Source organism: Bicyclus anynana, chromosome 7 (assembly GCF_947172395.1).
Source record: "Bicyclus anynana chromosome 7, ilBicAnyn1.1, whole genome shotgun sequence".
NCBI classification, from domain to species: Eukaryota; Metazoa; Arthropoda; class Insecta; order Lepidoptera; family Nymphalidae; genus Bicyclus; species Bicyclus anynana.
Genome location: NC_069089.1, coordinates 15378211 through 15390426, shown reverse-complemented (window position 1 = coordinate 15390426; position 12216 = coordinate 15378211). Strand labels below are relative to the sequence as shown.

Genomic DNA, 12216 nt, shown 5'->3' with positions numbered 1-12216 from the left:
ATCACATGGATTTTTAATTTTACGGTAGATAACATCCGTTTGATGCGGATCAGTGGACGCACTTGTAACACTGTCTCTACAAAGAATACTGAAATCCGTTTGATGCGATACTATGATACGAATCAGAGAACGCCTGCCAAAAAATTGTTTTCATTATATTTTGACTAGCTGTACTGTAACAATGTTCTAAGATGATTTTATAACTTGATTTCGTCTCTATATCGCTCTCCCTTTATTAGAGGAAGAGAGGTTAACACTATGACTACAGAGTTATAAAACCATCAAAGTCAAAGGTTTAATTATGCTTACATTACAAGCACTTTCCAAACATCAACCATCAGGTAGTAAGTATATTATACATCATCATTTAACATCAATAGCTTCGTGGTAAAAAGGTCGGACTCGTGAGTGAGTGGTACTGGTTCGACTTTCACCCACTGGACTATTGTCATACACGTACCCATTACTAAAATTTTTTTTAACATTCCAATTAATTAGAGGGGAACGGGAACTATATACTCATATTCTTAGACCAATTATTGTATAGGACCTGCCGCGCTAGACGTTACTTTTCGGTCAAAGTATATGATCAACGATCTAATGCGATTATAAAAACTGTCTCGTGTTGTAATCGTGTTCGTCGGTTAAAGAGCTCCGTAAAAATACCTTTTTGTGTAATTGAATGGTGTAAGAAACGGGCGAATACTTCTAGTTTAGTATAAAATATATACAATATCCAAGCTCATTTTCCTCAGAAAATGACAGACAATTTTGTTCGTGACTATGAGTGCGATACTATAATTGGTCTGAGACTCATATTATTTATAAGATATTATGTCAAAATATCCTGTGAAGCTTGCTTTTCGTTTGTGTTGCAAGAAAAACTCCTGGCCAAACCAGCATTAATGATAGTTAACAATGGTAATAACAGTTTGATCAAGAAATTTTTAAGCACCTACTCGCAATTTTTTAACGTACTTAATTTGATTTAAAATAATAATAATTATTTTAAGCAAAGCTCAAAAAGGCTACTACTCGAAGCCCTAAACAATTTATTAAAAAACCGCCAAATGTCATAGAGTTACTGTCAATGTCAAAGTCTCAAAGACGACATTGATGACATACGTCACACGTGAAAAATTTCATGGTCATGGAATAACTTTCCAACTATTTTTTTACAAATCACACGTATTAAAATTATTAATTTCACTAAATATAAACAGAAAAAAGGAAGAACGGAAGCTCACGGTGATCTCCATAATTTCAGTTGCACTGAATATGAGCATATTACCTTGAAATAGGTTAGTATGTGACTTGAGTTAGTAGTTTCTAATTTTGTTATGAGTTTGGCTCAAATTCGTAGGATATTATTGAGTTTCCAAGTTAAAATGTCTTTTTCATCAAGTGGTTTATTGTCGCCTGTTGGAGTTCGCGGCATGAAGAACCTCGATCGCGATAAATTCACGCGAAATGTTAAAGTTGCAATCCTGAAAGTGTCTGACGAAAAATTGTCGAAAATTACCCAAATATGTAAACCTTATTTCCTTAAACTCTCAAATTTTAAGCCAGTGCAAAGTTTACAAGAGAAAAATAGTGATAATTTGACCAAGTGCATTTACTTTGATCCTGGAAAAATTCACAAATGGGATGACATACCAGAAGCTGATCGTAACTTGCTCATGCAGCAGAATATCGACGAAGATAATTACGAACAAACGGAGATCCAGTTCGTTTACGACAACTTCAAATATGACGAAATCTTCAAAGCTGTTCTACCTGAGAATGAAGAAGTTGTGAGTGGATTTTCTCAGATTGGTCACATAATACATCTTAATTTACGAGACCACCTCCTAGACTACCGTTCTCTCATTGGGCAAGTTCTTATAGACAAAATAAACACTTGTCGTACTGTAGTCAACAAGAGTAACATAATTGATAATACTTATCGAAACTTCAGTATGGAAGTAATTGCTGGCGAAGAAGACTTCTTAGTGACTGTAAAAGAGAACAGATGTAATTTCAAATTTGACTTTTCCAAAGTATATTGGAACCCCAGACTATGTAAAGAACATGAAAGAATATTGGAATTGATCAAACCGGGTGATATACTATTTGATGTTTTCTGTGGTGTCGGACCCTTTGCTGTTCCCGCAGCTAAGAAAAAATGCAGAGTTTTTGCAAATGATTTAAATCCTGAATCATTTAAATGGCTAAACCATAATGCTAAGCAGAATAAAGTTAATATGAACCTTTTTAAATCCTTCAACTTGGATGGTAAAGATTTTATATGCAACACATTTAGAGATTTCATAATAAATTACTGCAAAGGCAATGAGAAATTCGAAAAGAAAGCTAAAATACATGTAACTATGAATTTACCAGCTATGGCTGTTGAATTTCTAAAACATTACAAAGGATTAATCAAAGATTTAGAACTTAAAGATAAATTAGATTGTGAAATAATTGTATATGTTTATTGTTTTGCTGTTGGAGAGAATCCTACATCAATTGCTGAGAAAATGGTGTGTGACAATATAGGAATAGACATAACTTCATCAATTATAGATATCTTTGATGTAAGAAATGTCTCACCTAAGAAAGAAATGATGAGAGTGACTTTTAAACTCACAAAAGATATTATTTTTTCAAGTTCCAAAGAAGAAAGTTGTGAACCACCGAATAAAAAACATTGTCCAACTGTACAAGAAAATTAAGTATACAATTAGTTGTATATATTTTTATGATTTATTTGTATTTTAGAGTACACAATTAATAAAATATAGTACAGTTATGTTTGAAAGCTTGTTTTATTTTTTAAGACATTTCATATTATTAGTGTTACTTGTTTTAATAATTGACTTTAAAAAATATTTAAAATACATTTTAATAACATATCCATATTAGTAGGTACTTTACATATTTTGATTATGATGAATTTTGGTGTAGAGATAAATTGAACATATGAGTTTGTAGTCAAAATATTTTGAATAGAAGTGTGAAACAGAGTTTAAAAGTTTACAAAAAAATCTTACTTAATTAAAAAAAAAGTTATATTTAAAAACTTGGTGCACGTTTTGAGTAATTTTGCTAAAATATATTTTATATTTTTAAGGTAAATTTACATATTACAGAGTGCTCAAACAAAAGAAACATTAAATAAATTTAATTTAATATTTACTCACATTTTCAAGGTAAATAGAACAAAAGACTATGTTAATAAAACTGTGTTTGTATCAGCCAATGGAAATTTAAAACCTGTTTCTTTTGTGAACACCTTTATTTAAATTGTGATTACTTTATTTACCAGTGCATACCTATTTGATATTTCAGTCGTGTAATGTGTTGCCAAGCAGACAAGACATGGATTGTGGAGAAATTAACACAGTTTTGAGCGAGTCTAAACAGGTATTTTATTTAAAGCTAGCAGACCAGTCAAGCTTTGCTTTGACTTATTTCCATTTCTTTCCTTCCCCTAACCTACTTTACCCTACCCCTACACCCTACCCCTCTTAAGTATTATTATGAATCGTTTGTGTGGAAGTACAGAAAAGTGTTAATTTAAGACATTTTCTTTTTAATTTTTTTGTAATTTTATATTACACAAACTTTGCCCTAACAGTAATGAATACATAAAACCAAGAATCATCCAATTTAGTGCAGTCATTCGACAGTTATGTGGTCACATACATTTCGAAGATCCATTTTTAAATAAAAAAGTACTCATATATTTATAACTATAGTTGTTATAGTGATTTTTGAGATCCTTGGCTGAGCTATGCTAGTACCCAGTTTTTTTTATTCTAAAACATTCTTTATAACAAACAAGACTAGGGAAGTTAGTAAAATTGTGCACCTGAGCCTGAAAGAGAATGTTAAGTGATTGGTGTCAGCCGTGATGACAACATGATGGTGATCCACAACAATATCACTGTTAGTGCTAAGGTACAAATTCCCTCCTATGAGTTATTAAGTAGCCTGGCCTTACAGTGACTGTGTAATAAATAAGTTGATGTAAGTTCTGTAAAGTAGAAAATATTGTTACTAAAGTTCTGAAAGTCTTGAAAGTTTGTCGCGATTCACGATAATAGTATATATTATGAATGTCATAAGGCAACGTCACCCGCACCATGCTACAGCGTACGAGGTATAGCCAGCTGCTTATGGTGTTTGATATTTTTACTAGTTCCAGAGATATGCCTATAATAATAAACTCTGCCGCTTGATAGTATTAGTATAAATTAGCCACATTTTATTTGAAAATAAATAATCACTGTGTTAACAATAAATGGTGGTCTGCCCACTTGACTTGTATAATTTAATAATAATTGTTTACAATTTGTTTCATTTTAGGTAATCCGAGCATGCTTCCAAAAATTTCAATTGGATGAAGCTTTTCTATCATTCAATGGAGGAAAAGACTGCACTGTACTCTTAGATCTTTTGATAGATGTCCTAGAAGACATACACAAGTCTAGTGAGATTAGAAAAAAATTGAAAATAGTTTATATAAGGACTAAAGGGCCTTTTAGTGAAATTGAAAGTTTTGTACATAAAATTGAGGCGCATTATGGTGTTAAATTAATGGTAATGGAAGGGGAAATGAAGACAACCTTGCAGAGGATATTAGAGAAAGATAATAAACTGAAAGCATGTTTCATGGGAACTAGAAGATCTGATCCATATAGTGAAGACTTGAAGTTTATGCAGGTAAGCTTTTTGTTCAACATTTAGCAGCAATCTTAGTAGATTAGCCCCAGATCTCTTGGGGTCAAACTGGGTCATCTGCCCTAGAAGGCATAGGCAGATGAAAAATACTGGGTCCTAAAGATTGAAATTGTGTGTTGATTCCTGGTTGTTTCCACCACCATCTATAATATAAAAATGAATCGCTAAATGTGTTCCTAAGCTTAAATCTCGAGAATGGCTTAACCAATTTGACTAATTCTTTTTTTTAGAATATTCCTTGAAGTACAACAATGGTTTTTTAGGGTAGGGTAGGGGTAGAAAAGAAGGCCACAAAAGTCAAAGCGAAGCTTGACTGGGACCGCTAGTATAGTAATAATTTAACACAGTGTCATTCAAAAAGTGCTTGTTAACTAAGCCGACTAGAAATAAATTAATTTAGACTTTGACTTCAATAACATTGTTTGACATTTAAGTTTATGACACATGAACATTTTATAAGATATGTACTTAATTAAAAGTACAATAATTATTGAGTACTTAACTACTAATACTTATACTCAGAAAATGTGCATACTTAATGTTTCTTTTTTAAACGATTTATTTTTATACTAACGGACGCCCGCGACTTCCTCCGCGTGGAAATCACGAAAACTTTCAACCTCTATTTCACAACTTTAGGGGTTGAATTTTATTTTTTTTTATGATTTATGGTGCATTATACCAAAATTAATCTTGATCGGTTCAGACTTTCGCATTTATAATATTATTAATTAGCTAGTGCTGGACTGCAATCAAGCCTGATTATATTAGATAATGCAACTTATAGCGGAATACGCTCGTCTTGAAGATGCCTATTCGCTCTCGTCATGAAAATACGAGTATTTTTTTTTTTTAATTCTTTACAAGTTAGCCCTTGACTACAATCTCACCTGATGGTAAGTGATGATGCAGTCTAAGATGGAATCGGGCTAACTTGTTAGGAGGAGGATGAAAATCCACACCTCTTTCGGTTTCTACACGGCATCGTACCGGAACGCTAAATCGCTTGGCGGTACGTCTTTGCCGGTAGGGTGGTAACTAGCCACGGCCGAAGCCTCCCACCAACCAGACCTGGACAAATTAAGAAAATCTCAATCTGCCCAGCCAGGGATCGAACCCAGGACCTCCGTCTTGTAAATCCACCGCGCATACCACTGCGCCACGGAGGCCGTTAAAAGTAGGTATATTATTAGTTGACACGGATAAGTACTACATAGATACCAAGGAATGAAGTTGAAGGAGGAACACACTCCCCGAAAATCTCGTATACAGATTTGCAAGCAGTGATGCTCCAAACTTTGAGTTTAGTTGGTCAGTGCTAAGAGCCTTTTACCTTGAGACCCTCAATCTCGTTATAGAGGGATGATGTCACTACCTATTTCCTTATCGAAATGAAAAAAAAGTGAGTTAGGGATAATGCAGTCTCATAAGCCAATGATGGTAATAGTAGAGTTGCGACGCAATTATGTTGCCAACTTTAGTAATCTCTTTTACCCGTCAAGAGATAGAAGACAAGATGGCGCCACTTTTGATTAGTTCCGATTTCGGCTACGTGCAGGCTAACTTGAAAGAATTACATGTTTCTACATCTACCCACAATTTCGCGTCATCATACCGGAATTATAAATCAACAATATATTGGCAGGGTCCATTAAAATATCAGTATTGCAGGGGTACAATGTGTTTTACTTAACCGTATTACAGAAGACAGATCCGAACTGGCCTCAAATAGAGAGGGTGTCGCCCCTGCTCAACTGGAGCTACCACCAGATATGGGGCTACATCCTGCAGCGACGGGTGCCTTATTGCAGCCTCTATGACAGGGGGTGAGCATGAAATAACACTTCATTACTATATTATTTTCCAACTTCGGGAAACTCCGCGATATATTTTCGTCCAAAATTCCTCAGTGCCTGAAGACGAAAGTCTTCGAACAGTGCGTGTTGCCAGTGATGACTTACGGATCCGAAACTTGGTCGCTAACTGTGGCCCTCATAAAAAGGCTCAAAGTCACTACAGCGATGGAGCGAGCTATGCTTGGGGTTTTTCAAGTCAAAGTCACTGATATAGCTCAGCGAGTCGCAAAGCTGAAGTGGCAATGGGCAGGCTACATAGTTCGAAGAGCCGATGAACGTTGGGTCCCAAGGTGCTGGAATGGCGACCCCGCACCGGAAAGCGCAGTGTTGGTCGACCCCCACTAGGTGGACTGAGGACATCAAGCGGGATTACTCGCGGCTTGAAACCGTTTTGTTTGGAAGTCCATGCAAGAGGCCTATGTCCAGCAGTGGACATCTGTCTGCTGATAATGATGATGATTATGATAATGATGATGATGGTGATGATGATGATGATGATGACTACTATATTTTCAGAAATGTGACTTATCTGAGAGACGCTTACCAAAAAACAGATATAAGATACCTATTTTCATATTATATCTGAAATACTTTATGTAATCGGACCCTTATAGACATTATTATTATGTATTTCACTTTGTTGTATGTCTGTCATGGTCCTTTATCTCGGAAACGCCTGGAGATATAGAGAGAAATTACAACCAATTGCCAACTTAAGTTTACAGTACCTTGAAGCTGTAAAAAACTTATTTTATGTACCTATTTCATCACTATTGTGCAATCAGCTGCAACAGTTATAATCAAATTTCTTGAGGTTACTTAATGCCGTGTGGAGCTGACCTTTCATTTAAGGTCATGCTGGCTTATTTTGTTATTTGTAAGATAGAACGACTAAACGTAAAAATATACGGCCGTTTAAGCCATGTAATTTCGACACTCAAGGTAATTAAAATTCGTAGGGAACCTCTGTGTTACTGAGATAAAGGATCTTGACAGACATAAAAGTAATCATATAAGTAAAGGATCCGTTTTTTTCCTTTTTTACGGAAACCTTAAAAGAACATTTTTAAATTCTTTACAAGTTAACGTTTGACTACAATCACACCTGATGGTAAGTGATGATGCAATCTAAGATGGAAGCGGGATAATTTATTAGGGGAGGATGAAATTCCCCATTCTCTTCGTTTTCTATACGACATCGTACCGGAACGCTAAATCGCTTGGCGGTACGTCTTTGCCGGTAGCTAGCCACGGCTGAAGCCTCCCACAAGTCAGACCTGGACCAATTAAGAAAACCTCAATCGGCCAACCCGGGTATCAAACCCAGGACCTCCGTCTTGTAAACTGCGTCACTAAATATATTAAATAGATAAAGGCTAGTTGTATAAACTATAATTTCCTTCTATTGCAGGTATACATCAATAGGGAGCATACACAATACAGCACCAAACCCCGCCCTTGCATACAAAGATATATACGGAAACATCTCGTATCACCCCGCGTGGAAACTCCTCGACCCTACACTTGAACGCGCGGGGCGTGGTTCAAAGATCGCCCTCATACGTAACTCTGATCAAAATGGTCATGCAGACCAAAATGGTCATGCTGGCCAAAATGGTCACGCTGGCCAAAATTGTCGTACTGACCAAAACGTACACGCAGAAAAAAGTTCAATAGAAAACCATTTATGTAGTGAGAAAAACACAGATTTTGTTTAGCTTACATTACATTGATTGACCATACTGACCAAAATGGACCTAAAGTGAAATAGTAAACCATTTACATTGTGAAAGAAATTTAAATTTTATTTAGCTTACATGATGTGTGTATTATGATGTCGAAATTTATGAGAATATTTAACAGTTTACTATGCAGAATGTGCTATGTTTGGAGTTACTCTGCGTGATCGATTCAGAAAAGAGGAGATCCGCAGAAGAACCAAAGTCACCGACATAGCTCAACGAGTCACGAAGCCGAAGTGGCAATGGGCGGGGCACATAGTACGAAGAGACGATGGACGTTGGGGTCTCAAGGTGTGTGGAATGACGACCCCCTACCAGGTGGACTGGCGACGTCAAGCGAATCGCAGGGATTCGCTGGATGCAGGCGGCTCGGGATCGTGATGTTTGGAAGTCCCTACACAAGGCCTATGTCCTGAAGTGGACGTCAATCAGCTGATATGATGATGATGAATAGTATGCAGAATTCAAATAATAATTTTATTTTGTCATCTTTTTACAAATTCTTTCAAATCTGTGTGCTAGTGCGTTTATACGGAGTGTTTATTTTGTTGTATGTACATGAAAGAAAAGAAAGATGGAACACAGAAAGTAAGAAAGAAAAAATCATGTTTTTATGCTAATATTTTACTAATTTTTTAGAAATATCTTCAGTCCGTTTATACGGAGTGTTTATTTTGTTGTATGTACATGAAAGAAAAGAAAGATGGAACACAGAAAGTAAGAAAGAAAAAATCATGTTTTTATGTTAATATTTTACTAATTTTTTAGAAATATCTTCAGAAATGTTCTGTTCTGTTGATTTCATTTCTATCAGGTAGGTATACGTTGCTGCAAGCTCAATGATATTAACTTTTTTCTCTTGATTTTTATTTTATTTAATGCAAATAATACTAATTTTTTAATACATTACTTCTATGTACTTTTAATAGCTACTTAAATAGTTAATATTGTCTTATTATAATAAGTACTTAGTGCTCGACTAATAATCACACACAACTAAAAAATACTTGTGACTCCTTTGGTACGAGGTATTTTATTTTTCTGGTCAGCCAATATTATCATTATTGATCGGAATGTTCGTATGATTGTCAGTTTGTGTTTGAATTTTTGTTACACACATAACTGGAATAGAAAATGTAAACGCGTATTTTTTCTCCACTTCTTTTGTAATTTATTGTATAAAGTATTTATTAAATTCATGATAGGGGTTCTTTATGTTTATGATACGATTTTTTTAAGTTCATGATATGAAGAAAATTTAACTTACATACGTTACAATGGTCTCTTTATAAGGATGCATCGCATAAAACGGATTTTAGTATTCGTTTTATAGGTTACGGTGGTCATAACATCCCTGGACCACGTTATACATATAGTAGTAATAGTAGCAACAACTAAATTAACGTTATCTACTAAAACTTAACAACATACTTACTGCTTACCTTTAAATATTGGGTAATGGGTGTGAAATAAATAATAATTGTGTACATTTATTTTAGATTCTTTTTTCTATTTAAAGGTTCCCTTTACTCGGAAAAAAAAGAATATAAAATAAAACTGAAAGGTCATTTTCAAATTCTTCAAACTTGTATATTTGTATTTTATTTTAAGCACTTGGGTGTAATGGATTATTTTAAGGCCAATATCTATATATGTTATGTTTCGTCCTTATTTATATTAGATTTACTATATTCCAAAAACATAACTCTAAGCATGCATACAAATCTTTTTTTATTTCGCAGTTTTGAACGCCGATGAAATAATTTGGTTACCATACAAATAAATGTTACTAGTATTTAGCAAACGTTTTCCACAACCTATCTGTAATCCATTGATAAGTTTCTAACCAACATTGTTGTTAGGTCTGATATGTTAAATATGTTCGATGTGTGAGTACCTCGTCATTCCCCTCCAACTAGTCGGGAAAGACTGTATTAGGAGTGGGTACGACAATAGACCAACGGGAGGGGTATCCAACCACCACCCCTCCGTGATGAATTCAACCGCTCTTACAGTTAAGCTATTGAGGCTCCATATTCCAATTCATCCATATTATATGCAATTGGCTACCGTAAGCACATTTATAGTACAGCATGGGCTGGAAACCTTATAGCCTTCATTATACAGGAAGAAATTTTTTTTAGTGCGGATATTTTTATATTTTGTACATAAACAAAATTTAATGATCACGTATTTTTTCTTTTTTTTTTTAACTCAAAAATAACAAAATTATCGTTAGCTAAAGTTATTTACTTTTGAACAGAATTTTAGGGTCACCCTATTGTGCGTTTATTTTATTTTCGTTTGATACCTAAAGGACGTCACCAGATCACTTTTAAGCTGAATATATCTTGTTTAGTAATAATATGTACATTATTTTGTTATTTTAGAGACATAAATTTAAAAAAAAAATTACATAAAATGTATCGAACTGTTTGTAGATTTATATTCTATTAATGATACAGAACCACGAAAAAAAATATCCGCACTAAAGACCGAATCACCCTGTATTTGTGTACTAGCAGACGCCGCGCGGCTTCACTCGCGTAGTTCTCGTTCCCGTAGGTATACGGGGATAAAATATTGCCCAAAGCACCGGGGATAGTGTAGCTTCCCAACAGTGAATTTTTTTTTTAATTTATTTAGTAGTTTCGGAGCCTAGTCAATGTAAACAAACAAACAATCAAATCTATCCTCTTTATAATATTAGTATTAAAATGAGGGTGTCACATCACAGGCTCTAAGTCCATTAGATAAATAGTAATATTTCAATAATTTTGTTAATTTTAGTTGTTCGCGACATCTGGAAAACAGTGTTAACCGCGAATAAAAAAAAGGTAGCGCATTTGACTCATCATGACGTCTAAATAAATGTACATGACGAGTGGAATGAACTACTATCTTTTTTATATTCGCGGTATGAGTTTAAATTACGCGTTTTAAATTCGAATTACTTTGCAAGAAAAACGACTTTTGCTTGCTGGTTTCTGAGCAAACAGAAACGTCTCTAACAACTATATTTTTAAACATGGACTAAGATTTAAACCTCGCATTTTTTTCAGAGTAAAGTGGACCGCATTACTGCTATTTAAAGTTCACTTTACTTTAAAGAATTTGAGGTTTAAATCTTTATGAATATGGGGCAAGAGTTCAAGAATGATGAAAAATGGTTTGCCATACAATTTGCTGGCAGGTTACATACAGATGGGTTTTGGAAAACGGTTGTAAATGAATACTAGTTACTTTTAGCATATGGTTGTGAAACGATCAAGCGGCGCCTAGCTTCATAAGTCATTTTCAATCATTATTTAATATGTAAGCCGTGATAGCCCTGAGGGTGTGGGTTCGAATCCGATCCGGTCATGCACTTCCAACTTTTCAGTTGTGTGCATTTTAAGAAATTAAATATCACGTGTTTCAAACGGTGAATGAAAACATCGTGAGGAAACCTGCATACCTGAGAAATTTTTTAATTCTCTTTATGTGTGAAGTCTGCCAATCCGCATTGGGCCAGCGTGGTGGATAATTGGCCTAACCTCACTCATTCTGAGAGGAGACCCGGGCTCAGAAGTGAGCCGAATATGGGTTGATAATGAATGATGATGGTTTAATATGTTGATATACTTACTCGTACAGGTATCATGATACCACATTAGTTATAATAAATATACACGCGGCAAAGGGATATTAAGTTTTAAATTAAATAGTTGTTTTGAATCTTAAATTACACGTTAACTATAATAATAATCATAAAATGTTTATTAATTTAATTATTAAAATTACAATTTGACCTATCTCTGTGATTTTAAATTAAATTATTCTTGCACCAATTTAGTATTTTTTATTCTATGTATCATCTTATTTATTTTCTCCAACTTAAAACCTTTAAGAAC

At 34.5% G+C, this 12216-nt stretch overlaps 2 protein-coding genes across 2 annotated transcripts; both read left to right on the top strand.

The window, feature by feature from the left end:
- Window positions 1-1109: 1109 nt before the first annotated feature.
- LOC112045210 (FAD synthase) lies at window positions 1110-12153 on the top strand. Its single transcript, XM_024081304.2, has 5 exons — window positions 1110-1301; window positions 3331-3405; window positions 4351-4707; window positions 6430-6551; window positions 7993-12153. The coding sequence occupies exons 2-5, from the start codon at window positions 3361-3363 to the stop codon at window positions 8297-8299; spliced, it is 831 nt and encodes a 276-aa protein (XP_023937072.2). The 5' UTR covers window positions 1110-1301; window positions 3331-3360; the 3' UTR covers window positions 8300-12153.
- On the top strand, window positions 1308-2824 carry LOC112045208 (tRNA (guanine(37)-N1)-methyltransferase). The gene has a single exon (XM_024081303.2). It carries the CDS (start codon window positions 1341-1343, stop codon window positions 2712-2714), a length of 1374 nt encoding a protein of 457 aa, XP_023937071.2. The 5' UTR covers window positions 1308-1340; the 3' UTR covers window positions 2715-2824.
- Window positions 12154-12216: the final 63 nt, after the last annotated feature.